The 16,481-nt window shown below is 51.0% G+C and overlaps 1 protein-coding gene across 1 annotated transcript; it reads right to left on the reverse strand.

Annotated features, from left to right (window-relative positions):
* Positions 1 to 1,107: 1,107 nt before the first annotated feature.
* NDOR1 (NADPH dependent diflavin oxidoreductase 1) lies at positions 1,108 to 16,466 on the reverse strand. Its single transcript, XM_044306156.1, has 15 exons — positions 16,407 to 16,466; positions 14,203 to 14,337; positions 10,216 to 10,293; positions 8,873 to 8,970; positions 6,818 to 6,916; positions 6,552 to 6,653; positions 5,984 to 6,184; positions 5,711 to 5,832; positions 5,298 to 5,518; positions 4,972 to 5,079; positions 4,769 to 4,883; positions 4,524 to 4,667; positions 4,324 to 4,442; positions 1,793 to 1,887; positions 1,108 to 1,703 (listed from the first exon to the last, which is right to left on the reverse strand). The coding sequence occupies exons 1-15, from the start codon at positions 16,422 to 16,424 to the stop codon at positions 1,559 to 1,561; spliced, it is 1,800 nt and encodes a 599-aa protein (XP_044162091.1). The 5' UTR covers positions 16,425 to 16,466; the 3' UTR covers positions 1,108 to 1,558.
* Positions 16,467 to 16,481: the final 15 nt, after the last annotated feature.

A 16,481-nucleotide genomic window follows, 5' to 3' on the forward strand; every position in this document is an offset into this window, starting at 1 on the left:
AGAAACGTAAGCGCTTTGCTCTACACGCATTATAAGTAAAGGAGGCTACAAGTAATCTCAGGGAGAACCTGCAGGCGGCGATAATGAGCGCTTTCTTCCAGATACTAGGACTGGAGCCAATATTATATTACTAAAAGGAGAACCCCAACCCTAGTGACCTCCCCATATCTCAACGTCTAGGACCTTTAAAGGGGTTTTCAGAGAATTTGATAGTGATGAGCTATCCTCAGGATAGGTCATCAGTTCTGATCGCTGGGGGTCCGACATCCAGGACCCCCGCCGATCAGCTGTTTGAGAAGGCACCTTCAATGAGACTGAGCGCGATACCAAGCACGGCCACTATACAATGGATGGCGCTGTGCTTGGTAAGCTGCGAGAAGGCCACGGCGCTCACAGGAGCATCGGTGCCTTCTCAAACAGCTGATCGGCGGGGGTCCCGGGTGTCGGACCCTAACCAATCAGATAGTGATCAAAATCCCAGAAAAATTAGAAGTTGGGATATGGGGAGCTGTTTGTAGCGTCCTCACACAATACAGTGGTCACTAGGGTTAGGGTTCTCCTTTTAGTATAATATTGGCTCCACAGGTCGGGGGTCCAGTCCTAGTACATTCAGAGAATAGGGCATAAGTGGGTTCTGACCGCTGCGACCCGCACCAATCATGAGAATGGGGGTCCTGTATTTGAATGGAGCGGTGGTCGAGCGCGTGCACTGATGCTCCGTATATCTCCGTGGGACTGTCGAGCACTGCGCGCAGCCATCTTTGGCATTTCCACAGAGAGTGGATAAAGCGGCAGCTGCCACTGCATTACAATCGGGCCCCCACTCTCACGGTCGGTAGGGATCCCAGTGGTTCCACCCCTAAAATGATCAGACACTTATCTTTAGGATAGAGGGTAATATAAGACTCTATCTTGGTGCCACCCCTTTAAAAGCGTTAAATGGGTAAATATAGCGCCATACCTGTTTGCAGGTTGTGTGCAGTATCGCAGTTCAGCCCCATTCACTTCAATGGAGCCAAGCTGCAATACCTGACACAACCCATGGACAGGTGTGGCGCTGATTTTCAAAAAAGTGGCCATGTTTTTCTAAAGAAAATCTTCAACACATCCAAATCAATAATTTATTAATATATCTTTTTAGCAGTCGGAATGTCGTTTTCCTGATACAGAGCTCCAAATCCTCTCCATGGACAGAAGTAAATTGTAAAATTCAGGGTTCTCACAGCCACCACTAGGGGGAGCTTACTGCATATGTGACTTCAAAGAGAACTGTCCTGAGAAAGTTCCTGTGCTCCCCCTAGTGGTGACTGCATGTAACTACAGTTTTTATCAGGTTTGGAGCCTCAAGATTCCTCACCGCTGTCCTGGCTCGACTTGGTGGCGCCAGCATACCACAATATTACCCACCCAAATGTAGCATAGAGAGGTACAACCCCAGCACCTTCTCTTCAGCAGGATGTAAGCAGTGTGGGTCACTACTGCAGTGGTCAGAATTAGGTAAGAGTCATAGGTCTCAGAGTCCTCAGCTCCGGGGGTCCACCTCCGGGGTGTTAGTAGATTAAGACCAGGTCTCACTCTGGAACCGGCCACATTTCTCCAGCATGACCAGGTACTGCTCGGCCTCCAGGGCGGACATCTGACCCTCAGATTGGAAGGCGGATTTCAAGGCATCGGTCACTTGGGCTGGCATCGATTTTGCATTTCTACGGACAAGAAGGTAAAGATTAGAACGGACAAATACCTGTGAATGAAGGGTCCACTGAGCGCCGATGTACTACAAGTGGAGGCCTACCCGGCTATGTAGACGTAGGCTTGCTTATTGCTGATCAGTTCCCACAGACAGGCGCCATTCTCCTTTATCCGATGCTGAACGTAAATTTTATCCTCCTGTGGAATAAGAAAACGAGACCTGAATGAGTCCGCTGACAGCGGCCATGTTCTCTATGTCCTGCGCTGATCACTGTGGACAGGGTAGCAGTAGAAAATGACACATGATGCCCTAGCAGTAAAACAGCTGGTATTCAATGGGGGGGGCAGAGGTTGGAACTTTTGAGGGGGGCTATGACAAACTCACAGGGGGAGCTATGACTAGAACTTATAGGGAGCACTGTGGCTGTTACTTGGAGGGGCACCGTGACTGGAACTCGTGGGGGGCACCGTGACTGGAACTCGTGGGGGGCACCGTGACTGGAACTCGTGGGGGGCACCGTGACTGGAACTCGTGGGGGGCACCGTGACTGGAACTCGTGGGGGGCACCGTGACTGGAACTCGTGGGGGGCACCGTGACTGGAACTCGTGGGGGGCACCGTGACTGGAACTCGTGGGGGGCACCGTGACTGGAACTCGTGGGGGGCACCGTGACTGGAACTCGTGGGGGGCACCGTGACTGGAACTCGTGGGGGGCACCGTGACTGGAACTCGTGGGGGGCACCGTGACTGGAACTCGTGGGGGGCACCGTGACTGGAACTCGTGGGGGGCACCGTGACTGGAACTCGTGGGGGGCACCGTGACTGGAACTCGTGGGGGGCACCGTGACTGGAACTCGTGGGGGGCACCGTGACTGGAACTCGTGGGGGGGCACCGTGACTGGAACTCGTGGGGGGGCACCGTGACTGGAACTCGTGGGGGGGGCACCGTGACTGGAACTCGTGGGGGGCACCGTGACTGGAACTCGTGGGGGGCACCGTGACTGGAACTCGTGGGGGGCACCGTGACTGGAACTCGTGGGGGGCACCGTGACTTGACTGGAACTCATGAGGGGCACTGTGACTGGAACTCATGGAGGGTACTGTGGGGAGCCATTGTGTTTGAAAGACATGGAAGTAATACCGCTGGCATCCATAGTTGGCATTGTGACTGGAACCCGTGGGGGGCACTGTGACTGGAACCCGTGGGGGGCACTGTGACTGGAACCCGTGGGGGGCACTGTGACTGGAACGCGTGGGGGGCACCGTGACTGGAACTCGTGGGGGGCACCGCGACTGGAACTCGTGGGGGGCACCGTGACTGGAACTCGTGGGGGGCACCGTGACTGGAACTCGTGGGGGGCACCGTGACTGGAACTCGTGGGGGGCACCGTGACTGGAACTCGTGGGGGGCACCGTGACTGGAACTCGTGGGGGGCACCGTGACTGGAACTCGTGGGGGGCACCGTGACTGGAACTCGTGGGGGGCACCGTGACTGGAACTCGTGGGGGGCACCGTGACTGGAACTCGTGGGGGGCACCGTGACTGGAACTCGTGGGGGGGCACCGTGACTGGAACTCGTGGGGGGCACCGTGACTGGAACTCGTGGGGGGCACCGTGACTGGAACTCGTGGGGGGCACCGTGACTGGAACTCGTGGGGGGCACAGTGACTTGACTGGAACTCATGAGGGGCACTGTGACTGGAACTCATGGAGGGTACTGTGGGGAGCCATTGTGTTTGAAAGACATGGAAGTAATACCGCTGGCATCCATAGTTGGCATTGTGACTGGAACCCGTGGGGGGCACTGTGACTGGAACCCGTGGGGGGCACTGTGACTGGAACCCGTGGGGGGCACTGTGACTGGAACCCGTGGGGGGCACTGTGACTGGAACCCGTGGGGGGCACTGTGACTGGAACTCATAGAGGTCAATGTGGGGAGCCATTGTGTTTGAAAGACATGGGAGTAATCACGGTGACTGGAACTCGTGGGGGGCACGGTGGCTGGAACTCGTGGGGGGCACGGTGGCTGGAACTCGTGGGGGGCACGGTGGCTGGAACTCGTGGGGGGCACGGTGGCTGGAACTCGTGGGGGGCACGGTGGCTGGAACTCGTGGGGGGCACGGTGGGGAGCCATTGTGTTTGGAAGAGATAAGTGTAATACTGCTGGCATCCATAGTTGGCATTTTAGCTGGAACGCATGGGGGAGACGCTGAGGATGGAGCACAAGGACTGGACGCTCACATTATGGAGGCACTTTAACTTGTTTTCCTTACAGCCTAAAGAACCTGATCCTGAGGAGAATTACTTAACATGAACAAGCCTCTTTCGGTCAGCTCCGGCCAATGCCCAGTAGTGGATCTCTGAATTATTGCTCATTCAGTCAACAACTGTTGCTCCTGGCTCCCTCATGTACATGCATGCTTGGCAGGCAAGCATGCATGTGTTTTCAGGGACTAAAGGGGAACAAGTCACTGCCAGACATCTCTAGTGGCAGCTTATCTCTTGCAGGAACATACGGTATATAGACCCCTTTACATGGATATTTCCTTGCTGAACCTGCATGACCTTGTGAATCATATATATCTTAAACCCAAATCACATCCAATAAATATGCAATAGTCCCGACACAGACCTGATCCTGGCTGAAAGCCGTGAATAACCTGAGGAGCCCCCTCTTCTCCAGATCCCCCCACTCTTCCTCGTAATAGAAATCTTTGTTTTTTCCTCTGCAGCCAAAAAACAAATTGCTTCCTAAGGATAAAGGAGACAGGGTGTCATATGCATTTCCTCCAGCAGGGGTCATTGTGGTAGCTAAAGCTCAGTATTACGTACCGGGTTTACCAAGTGCCGCTCTCTCCTGTATGGCGGAATGGAACGGGGCCACTCCAGTGCCTGGTCCCACCATAACCAGTGGGGTATCGGGGTCACTGGGGAACTTCAGACTCCCCTTTTTCACCCACAGTGGAACCCGCGTACCTGTAGAAGGGAACAATGCAATGGAATAAAGTGCAATTCTGCTTAGAAGTCAGAATGGCTGCAGGTAGGCGACGCCCTAAAGATGGCGGCAGAATAGTTACCATCCTCCGGACTGATGGATGCCAGCCATGATGAGCACAGACCTCGGCGGACCTCGTGCAGCTTTGTTTTGTACTGTACCACGGCCATGAGGATCTGCAGTCTGTTGGGGTGTGCCTTGAAAATAAGGTGGGGGAGACTTTAAGACAACCTCTAGGCGGAGTCCTCATTTACAGCAAATTACAGTCAGCTCTAGGGCACTTACCTGCATGGATGAGGCGATGGAGAACGCTCGGGGACGGATGCGAGGAATAAGTTCCAGGAGATAATCTGCGGGGATGCTTGAGGTTGTGTGAGGAAAATCAATGAGAACCTGGAAGAACCAAAAAACACCTTGTTCATCACTGATACCTCACAGAGGCAAGAGGCACATGATGCCTCCCGTTTAATAACCTGATAACCTTTAGATATTTCCATTCAGCCATGAGACAATCTTCCTGCAGCCGCCACTAGGGGGAGCTTAGGAGCTCCTGGCGTCTGCAGTAAGCTCCCCCTAGTGGTGGCAGGTGCCTGTATTTACTGAGACATCACCTCCAGGGTAGTCCGCCGGGGCCGGTTGCAGTACGTGTACAGCTCCTCCTGACCAGCGGCTGAGCTGAACTCCTGCAGCTTCTCTCTCTCCTGTTCATCTGGAGAGAAGTAGGCGAGGAGCTGGAACAGGGAGCGGCGAGGGACACAGTGGATATCTAGATATCTCTCTACCAGATGCTGCACCGAGCAAGGCCGAGGAAGATGTGAGGGAACCACGGTGTCTGGAATAAATGTAAAGAACGCATCAGACCCGGGCCGGGCCGACGACATTATCCAATGTCACCCAGCTTTCCAAGACCAACTGTATCATACACCCTATAAAGACTCTAGGAAAGCTGGGGGACAACCCTTAGGGTAGCGAGAAAGGCAGGCAAGTGAGCTGGAAGACTATAGCCATAGAAATATCTACTCACCTGGATCATGGGGCTCCAAGACAAAGACACTGCCTGGGTCCAGACGGAGAAGGGAACAGAACGTCTGAATGTCCTCGGGGGAATTCTGAGGCTGGATCATCACTACATCACCGGGGGAGTATCTGTGCGGATAGATAGATCAGATTGATATAGATAAATGGATACACAGATAAAGATAGATAGATAGATAGATGTATTTCAGGTTTCAGCCCCCTCCCCTTGTATTCGGATACACAATGGCCTCCTGTCTATCGGCTGCTGAACTGAACTCACTGAATGCCGGATCCGGAGATATCAAACTCGATGAGCCGCACATCCTGGAAATGCTCCTGTGCGGTCACACGCATGTTGGTTACCAGTGGAGCGGGGTGCGGCTGCCGCTCTGTCGGGGGGTCCCCGCTGCCCTCTCTCTCTGCAGTGTCACACGTAGTCTCCTGTTTATCCAGGAACCGGAGAGAGAACTTTGGAGGTAACCTGAAAATATTAATGGAAAAGAGATTTCCCAAATTCCAGATTTACAGGAGGAGCAGGAAGAAACACTGGAAGGAGCTCACATCCTAAAGTGAATCTGCCATCCTGCATGGCAGCCAGCAGTGCAAATAACAGCGACTGTACCACTTTCTGCCACTAGAGGGCAATCTATATACAGGCTATTCAGATTAATAGGAGCCATATAAAGCTGTATACAAGTCGCCCTCTAGTGGTAAAAAGAATAATGGCGCTCTGTGCTAAAGAAATGGAGCCTTATTAAGCGTATTGGGCAAACACTCACTGCTGTATGTGCTGACAGTAGGTGCACATTAAAGCTTCCTAATAAAGGAATAAAAGGCAATGTACTTACATGATGAGGTCACTGATGACGCTGAGACCAGGAGGGAGCGGATATAAGGAGAGGACCTTATCCCACAGGTTGTTCAGCCATGGATCCACCACGGCGTCAGGGCTACAAGAAGAAGAAGAATCTCACGGTGTATCTAACATGGCAATACAGAGCACAATAACCGATCTGTGACCTTGATATCACCGGTGAACGGTGAGGGTTGTTGTCCAGCAAGAAGGAGACCACAGGACCAGACTAAACCACAAAGACACAAGAATGGTCGTTACCCCAGATCGTGCTGGTCGTCCCCCAGGGCCGGAGACTGGAGAGGATTCGCTCCGAGATGCAGCAGGCGCTTGTGCAGTTTTTTAGCGATAAAGTTAAACCTGGTGAAAAAAAATGGGATCCTGGGTAATGATATCACATGACGGCCTAGAATGATGTCATAGGTGAAGACCTCCAACATAGACAACCCGAAATGACGTTCCACCACACTCCAAGAACCCACAATGTCTGTGTCCGACTAATTAGTCACCACCACATCTCCCACAATGCAACGCAGCAGGTCATTATCTACACCCTCGGAGCTCAACTTGCGGAACATGTAGCCAGGGGGTGTCTCTAGCAGACAGCTCAGTATGATAGCTCTGGGGGCACTTGATGCAATTTGTTTGACTTGGGGGGATATGGGGGGGAGTGGATTGCGATACACTGCTCTATACCCCAAGAGCTAACAAGAAAGCAGAAGCCTGAGAGCTAGCAGCAAAGCAGAATTCTGAATGCAGCTCCGGATGTGACTAGAGTACAACACAGGACGTAATTCAATATCAGTAGTAGGCAAAAAATAAAAGTGTTTGCAAAGTTACTAAATGCAGATTTTAATGATTAAATGGTTATCCTATGACAGATGTAAAATCAGACCTCATATAGGACATGACAATCTCTTTCCGACAAAGCTAGAACCGGCCCTGTACCTCACATGGATCCGGTGGTCTCCATATTCATTGCTCCAATCACTCTGCTAGATTTATTTCAGGCTGGCAGCTCAGGGTGTGTGTCCTTTCTCATGAAGTGTGTCCTTTCTGCTGCAGCTCTCTCACTATTGCAGCTAAGGGGCATGTCCTTTCTGCTGCAGCTCTCTCTCTATCCCAGCCCAGGGGCATGTCCTTTCTGCTGCAGCTCTCTCTCTATCCCAGCCCAGGGGCATGTCCTTTCTGCTGCAGCTCTCTCTCTATCCCAGCCCAGGGGCATGTCCTTTTTGCTGCAGCTCTCTCCCTATCCCAGCCCAGGGGCATGCCCTTTCTGTTGCTGCACTCTGCCTATCACAGCTTAGGGGGGTGTCCTTTCTCAGGGAGGGTGTCCTTCTCCATATCACAGCTTTCGGGACAAGTACTTCCAGCTGCAGCCCTCTCACTATCACAGCTCGGGGGGTGTCCTTTCTCAGAGACTATATGTTTTTTGCTGCAGCTCTACCTATCGCAGCTCAGGGGGCATGTCCTTTCTGCTACAGCTCTCTCCCTATCGCAATCCTTTCTGCTGCAGCTCTCAACCCCATCACAGCTCAGGGGTGTCCGTTCTCAGGGAGTGTGACCTTTCTCTCCATATCACAGCTCAGGGGGCATGTCCTTTGAGGTAGAGCTCTCTCCCTATTGCAGCTCAGGGGGGAGGTTGGCCTTTCGGCTACAGCTCTCCCTATCACTGCTCGACGGTGTGTCATTACTGCTGCAGGTCTCTTCCTATCACAGCTCAGGGGTTGTCCTTTCAGCTACAGCTTTCTCCCTATGACAGCTCACTGGCATGTCCTTTCAGCTGCAGCTCTCTCCCTATTACAGCTCAGGAGTGTGTCCTTTCAGCCACAGCTTTCTCCCTATGACAGCTCACTGGCATATCCTTTCAGCTGCAGCTCTCTCCCTATGGCAGCTCAGGGTGTGTGTTTTTTCAGCTGCAGCTTTCTCCCTATCACAGCTCAGGGTGTGTCCTTTCAGCTGCAGCTTTCTCCCTATCACAGCTCAGGGTTTGTGTTATTAATGCTGCAGCCCTGTAGCTGCCACAGCTTCTAACAGAAGATATGGCTGGTGGCAGTGGAGGATATTAGCATGTGCGACCACCTCAGTGAGGTGGACAAGAAATAAGGAAAAAAATAAACAGCAGGTGGTGCTATACAGATGTATATAAGTGAATACCTCAGTGGCTATATTACATTTTTAATTGCATGCAATTGCAAGAGTATTCAGATCCAGGGGCTGGTTTGAAAAATGTAGAATATTTTTCGTGACCCAACCCCTTTAACCCTGTCCATGCCACCACATCTGTAAATTCCACGCTGTCGCTGCTTCTCTTACTTTGGATAAGAAGAGTCTCCCAGACCTAGAACAGCGTACTCCATCAGACACAAGGAATTATGGGGCAGATTCCTGCGGAAGATGAACCTCCAAAAGTTCTGGGGAAAAAAAAGAAGAAAAAAATATAAGTTTTTGTGATTCCATTCTTCGCCATTTTCAAGATCCCAGCTTGCTGTCAGTGAATGGGAAGACACTTGACTATATAGTAGAACCTATAATATATATACACTAGACCCTAAAAACGTGTCCTGACCTAATAATTCTCACCGCTGAGGGTTTGTTACAGTGGTACCCGGTCTAGACAATCCTCTGCTGAGTCCCCGCTGACACATGTCATCTGCACTGACGCACTGTAACAAACCATCAGGACAGAAGAAAAAGTTATGCTGCTCAGGTGTCCAATTCATAGAGAAGTATGTAGACTGGGCACAGCTGTGAGAAGTGTTCTGAATTGGTTTTAAAAGGGTATTCCCACCATATACAATGTGGGCATATCGCTGGGATATGCCCCCATTGTCTGATAGGTGTGGGTCCCACCTCTGGGACCTGCACCTACAAGAAGATCAGAGCGGGAAGAGCTGTGGTTGGAGGACCCTGGGGTCCATCCACCACCAAGCGCTGCTCCAATATAAGTGAATGGCAGCGCACCGCGCATGCGCGGCCCCTGCTCCTGTTCAATTCTATGGCGCAAATCGCTCTCCGTTCATTTTCCAGCACCGTTCTTGTTGTAGGTGCGGATCTCAGAGGTGGGACCCGCACCTATCAGACAATGGGGGCATATCCTAGTGATATGCCCCCATTGTATGTGATGGTAAAACCCCTTTGAGCTGCTGGATGTAAACACAAATGTTCCCGTTCACCGACAGCAAACAGAGATCCAAAAACTGGTAAGCAGGAGGAGATGGAGGATGGACGCAGTGCTGGCGTACTGTGCGGATGAAGCAGAGGCTAGGCTGAGAAGAGGGCGATCCATGGCAGCAGCACTGAAAAGGTATGTTAAAGGGGTATTATTCAGTGAATAGGTGTTACGTAACTGGGACCACCACCCATTACCAGTCCCCCGGAGTGGAGATCGAGCATGCAAAGTCTATGGCACTGACATAAACCGTGGTCGGAATACCCCTTTAACAGTACTAGACGTGCTGTAAGTCCCCACAGGGAACACAACTGCTCTGCCCGTCCCTCCATCAGACCCTTTCTAAAAACACATACACACCGATTAATCTGACCCCACCAAGCCAGGCCAAGTTGTTTCTCCCCACCTATGGGTAAGCACATACAATCCTGACAACCGCATTTCTCATTCTCATCACCAGGAGGCGCTGTGTAGCCATCAGATTTACCTTCATGTTATCCGGGGGGTCTCCTTGTCCGGTTGTAGCGCAGACAAACATCACCAGGGGTTCATGGACGAGACCGGCCTGGAGAACAAGAACAGGAGGCGTTACACCGATCCCAACATTGACCACCTCCTGGTGCCGTCTTCAGGGCTCGGTCTGAGGTCGTCCTAATAATAATACCTCCTATTACAGGGTTAGAGCAAGAGAACACTGAAAAAAGGAATATACACAGAGCGCGTAGAAAGTGTGGCGGTGCCAAAGAAAGGCCAATCCGAGGGGCGTCAGTGAAGAATTACAAAGTAAAAGATAAAAAAAGCGACATAGATCTGAGTGAGGTAGATACTGGTTTTGAAACGGTATATTAACCACTTACTTTACCAGGGAGGGGAGTACGTGATAAACTCCGTACACTCGTACCCTCACCTCCCTCGCCGAGATCGCTTGACAGATGCAACGGATTCCTTACCCCAGAGTGGTGAAACAGCGACCTCACAGGACGGAGCGTCAGAAGGTTCCACCTAAAATGAGCTTGACGCGTTTCGGGGAAGTGAATAAATCCCCTTCCTCAGGAGCAAGATGTACAAGCATACGTGTAAATAGGCAATTGCTTAGGAAGAGGTCGGCTTAGACTCGTGAGGTCACTTCACGTGGCATATGCTGGCCGGAGGCAGCTACTTTCACATTAGTGTTTTTTGCGGATTCGTCATGGATCTGCAAAAACGCTTCCGTTACAATAATACAACCGCATGCATCCGTCATGAATGGATCCGGTTGTATTAGGTCTTCTATAGCCATGACGGATCCGTCATGAACACCATTGAAAGTCAATGGGGGACGGATCGGTTTTCTATTGTGCCAGATTGTGTCAGTGAAAACGGATCCGTCCGCATTGACTTACATTGTGTATCAGGACGGATCCGTTTGGCTCCGCTTCGTCAGGCGGACAGAAAAACGCCGCAAGCAGCCTCCAGAGCGGAATGGAGACTGAACGGAGGCAAACTGACGCATTCTGAGCGGATCCTTTTCCATTCAGAATGCATTAGGGAAAAACTGATCCGTTTTGGACGCCTGTGAGAGCCCTGAACGGATCTCACAAGCGGAAAGCCAAATGCCAGTGTGAAAGTAGTCTTAGTTGGGGGGAAAAAATTAGAAGAAAAATAAATAAATATATATATGGTAATCTGGACTGGAAGGCAGTAGAATAAAAAACAGTATATCAATAAGATATAGTCATCAATAGATATTTCGGAATAAATACGTATAAGAGGATATACAGGTCCTTCTCAAATAATTAGCATATTGTGATAAAGTTCATTATTTTCTGTAATGTACTGATAAACATTAGACTTTCATATATTTTAGATTCATTACACACAACTGAAGTAGTTCAAGCCTTTTATTGTTGTAATATTGATGATTTTGGCCACAGCTCATGAAAACCCCAAATTCCTATCTAAAAAAATTAGCATATCATGAAAAGGTTCTCTAAACGAGCTATTAACCTAATCATCTGAATCAGCTAATTAACTCTAAACACCTGCAAAAGATTCCTGAGGCTTTTAGAAACTCCCAGCCTGGTTCATTACTCCAAACCGCAATCATGGGTAAGACTGCCGACCTGACTGCTGTCCAGAAGGCCATCATTGACCCCTCAAGCAAGAGGGTAAGACACAGAAAGACATGTCTGAAGGAATAGGCTGTTCCCAGAGTGCTGTATCAAGGCCCCTCAGTGGGAAGTCTGTGGGAAGGAAAAAGTGTGGCAGAAAACGCTGCACAACGAGAAGAGGTGACCGGACCCTGAGGAAGATTGTGGAGAAGGACCGATTCCAGACCTTGGGGGACCTGCGGAAGCAGTGGACTGAGTCTGGAGTAGAAACATCCAGAGCCCCCGTGTACAGGCGTGTGCAGGAAATGGGCTACAGGTGCCGCATTCCCCAGAAACAGCGGCAGAAGCGCCTGACCTGGGCTACAGAGAAGCAGCACTGGACTGTTGCATGTCATTCGGAAATCAAGGTGCCAGAGTCTGGAGGAAGACTGGGGAGAGGGAAATGCCAAAATGCCTGAAGTCCAGTGTCCAGTCCCCACAGTCAGTGATGGTCTGGGGTGCCATGTCAGCTGCTGGTGTTGGTCCACTGTGTTTTATCAAGGGCAGGGGCAATGCAGCCGCTATCAGGAGATTGTGGAGCACTTCATGCTTCCATCTGCTGAAAAGCTTTATGGAGATGAAGATGTCATTTTTCAGCACGACCTGGCACCTGCTCACAGCGCCAACACCACTGGTAACTGGTTTACTGACCATGGTATTACTGGGCTCAACTGGCCTGCCAACTCTCCTGACCTGAACCCCATAGAGAATCTGTGGGATATTGGGAAGAGAAAGTTGAGAGACGCAAGACCCAACACTCTGGATGAGCTTAAGGCCGCTATCGAAGCATCCTGGGCCTCCATAACACCTCAGCAGTGCCACAGGCTGATTGCCTCCATGCCACGCCGCATTGAAGCATCCTGGGCCTCCATAACACCTCAGCAGTGCCACAGGCTGATTGCCTCCATGCCACGCCGCATTGAAGCCTCCTGGGCCTCCATAACACCTCAGCAGTGCCACAGGCTGATTGCCTCCATGCCACGCCGCATTGAAGCCTCCTGGGCCTCCATAACACCTCAGCAGTGCCACAGGCTGATTGCCTCCATGCCACGCCGCATTGAAGCCTCCTGGGCCTCCATAACACCTCAGCAGTGCCACAGGCTGATTGCCTCCATGCCACGCCGCATTGAAGCCTCCTGGGCCTCCATAACACCTCAGCAGTGCCACAGGCTGATTGCCTCCATGCCACGCCGCATTGAAGCATCCTGGGCCTCCATAACACCTCAGCAGTGCCACAGGCTGATTGCCTCCATGCCACGCCGCATTGAAGCCTCCTGGGCCTCCATAACACCTCAGCAGTGCCACAGGCTGATTGCCTCCATGCCACGCCGCATTGAAGCCTCCTGGGCCTCCATAACACCTCAGCAGTGCCACAGGCTGATTGCCTCCATGCCACGCCGCATTGAAGCCTCCTGGGCCTCCATAACACCTCAGCAGTGCCACAGGCTGATTGCCTCCATGCCACGCCGCATTGAAGCCTCCTGGGCCTCCATAACACCTCAGCAGTGCCACAGGCTGATTGCCTCCATGCCACGCCGCATTGAAGCATCCTGGGCCTCCATAACACCTCAGCAGTGCCACAGGCTGATTGCCTCCATGCCACGCCGCATTGAAGCAGTCATTTCTGCAAAAGGATTCCCGACCAAGTATTGAGTGCAGAACTGAACATAATTATTTGAAGGTTGACTTTTTTTGTATTAAAAACACTTTTCTTTTATTGTTCTGATGAAATATGCTAATTTTTTTTAGATAGGAATTTTGGGTTTTCATGAGCTGTGGCCAAAATCATCAATATTAAAACAATAAAAGGCTTGAACTACTTCAGTTGTGTGTAATGAATCTAAAATATATGAAAGTCTAATGTTTATCAGTACATTACAGAAAATAATGAACTTTATCACAATATGCTAATTTTTTTAGAAGGACCTGTATGCAGTTCACTCGTTTGTATTGAATACGTCGGGCGCCGCCTTAGTGTCCAACTCCACACCGCTCCATCGCTCAGAGCAAGGATGCTCAACCTGCGGCCCTCCAGCTATTGTAAAACTACAACTCCCACCATGCCCTTCTGTAGGCTGTCCAGGAATGATGGGAGTTGTAGTTTTGCAGCAGCTGGAGGGCCGCAGGTTAAGCATGCCTGGCTTAGAGTATTCCCCTGGCCCTTTGTAATCCTCTATCCCTCTTATCCCTTTTCCCCTTCTTCCTACCCGAATTCTGGTTACATTTTACAACTCCATTTTTTTTGTTTACTCAACTATTACAGGCTTAGGCTGCTGTGCTATCCCCCATGCTTTATACTGCAGCTCGGACACCATGGGCTTCAAGGAACACCCTGTGAGACTCACAATATTGTAGCTGTCTAAGGAGTCCACCCTGCAGGTGAAGTGCCTGCGGCGGGCGTCTCTCGCCAGTCTCTCTGCCATGTCCTCCGCCGTCCCCGTCTGACTGCCATACAGAATCAGGATCTTTCTCGAGGCCGTCTGGAGAAAAACAAGAATAGAAGAATAAATATCCTCTGCAGTGATCTATGTCCTATATCACCCCCAAATTCTATACCAGATGACCCCCACTTTATCCTATACCACCCCCAAATTCTATACCAGATGACCCTCACTTTATCCTATACCACCCCCAAATTCTATACCAGATGACCCCCACTTTATCCTATACCACCCCCAAATTCTATACCAGATGACCCCCACTTTATCCTATACCACCCCCAAATTCTATAACAGCTGACCCCCACTTTATCCTATATCACCCCTATATTTATACCCACTGACCCCCACTTTATCCTACAACACCCCCAAATTCTATACCAGCTGACCCCCACCTCATCCTACAACACCCCCAAATTCTATACCAGCTGACCCCCACTTTATCCTATATCACCCCCAAATTCTATACCAGATGACCCCCACTTTATCCTATAACACCCCTATATTTATAACCACTGACCCCCAATTATATATTACACTCTTCAACATTGAAATTGCAGCACCGGGAAGTACAAGCCGTAAGGTTATGTAAATTGAGAGAGCGTCACTAAGATCTGCAGATGGTGACATTTTCCAGCACCTAGCTCCAATCTGTGACATGTGGGAGGGGCATAAAAAACCCGATTACAAGCAAAGTCTTTTAGCCACATGAAACCTCAGAAATTGGATGATTGTGCAATGCCTCCTGTTCGACGTGCCAGTGATCGCCCCTCGCCCGAACTGAGGGCGACAGAATCCTTGAGCTGAGAGGCCTTGGTCTATCACACCAGCAGATTGCTACACGCCTAGGCCGAGATGTCAGCGCTGTGCTAAGCTGCGTGTCCCGGTGGTTGGGAGAACAATGACGAACTGGAATAACAGCAAGAGGTGCAGAGAGGAGAACCTCTGCCCGGACGGATCGTCTGATTAGAAGAATGGCTCGTAGTGATCCATTCTGTACTGCAAGCGAAACTGTCACATCCTAAGCCTAGGGCGGCAAACAGCATCTACACAAATCATCAGAAGGCATCTGTACAACATTGGGCTACGAGCCTGAGGTCCAACTACAGGTGACTGACCAGTGCTCGCGATGCTAGGGAGGCTCGTTCCCATTGCGGTCGACTCTGCCCCCCGAACCCCCTCCCCCCTGACGCCGGATGTTTTCATCCGTGCAGCGGTGAGATGTGGGTGCCGGGAAGCAAGGTAAGTCCAACCTCTGTGAGGTGCCCAGGCTTATGGGGAGGCAATATCAGTGTTGAGGAGTGTATACGTAACACCCACTGATGTCCACTTATACTACATAGCACCCCAAAAATAATACCCACCAGCCCTCACTAACATGCCGATGCTCACGCACACACTATAGCACCCCCATAATAAATTAGGGGGGGGGGGGGTCAGAGAATATAAGCCTGTGGATATCCTCATGGCAATGGACTTCACAGCAAATAAAGGGGCGAGTATCAGTATAGGGGGGGGGGGTATGGAATAAAGTGGGGGTCAGTGGGCGCAGAACATAAAGGGGTGCTATGTTATTCGTGTCATATGAATCAAGGCGGTATACTTCATTACGGGGGTGTTATAGTAACGTATATATCACAGCATCTAAATGGGGGGCAGGAGGGATGAATCTCAGGGGGCTCCACAGTATAAAGTGGTGGCGGCGGGTAGAAGTATTGGGGTCAGTGAAGAAAACCCCTCAATGTTTACTTGATTAATACCCTGGAACCCCCCCCCCCCCTATAATTGTTATACCCACTGTGACTCCCCAGTATATACTGGTCTACATTATTCCTTAGGGTACCCCAATATTCATCCCATAGCCTGCAGCCAGACATTTTATATAGCACCCCTATACCCCCCAGACCCCTGTATTCCATACATTGCCCCCTATGCTCCAGCACACCACAATAGTTATACCCCCCAGTTTCACAAGTCATAGGTTCCACACCCCCATATACACAACACCTCAGTCTCCATGACAACCCCATTCATTCTGTGGGACACCCCCAGTTCACGGTCACAGCTGGCCACACTCCGGACCCCCAACAACCCATGACCCCTCCGGTCACCTGCGTGTCCCCCTCCATTCCTTCCCAGAGCTGAGAGACAGTAACACCCGGTGACCTCGCCCCGCCCCTTGCCCA

Source organism: Bufo gargarizans, chromosome 9 (genome assembly GCF_014858855.1).
Source record: "Bufo gargarizans isolate SCDJY-AF-19 chromosome 9, ASM1485885v1, whole genome shotgun sequence".
NCBI classification, from domain to species: domain Eukaryota; kingdom Metazoa; phylum Chordata; class Amphibia; order Anura; family Bufonidae; genus Bufo; species Bufo gargarizans.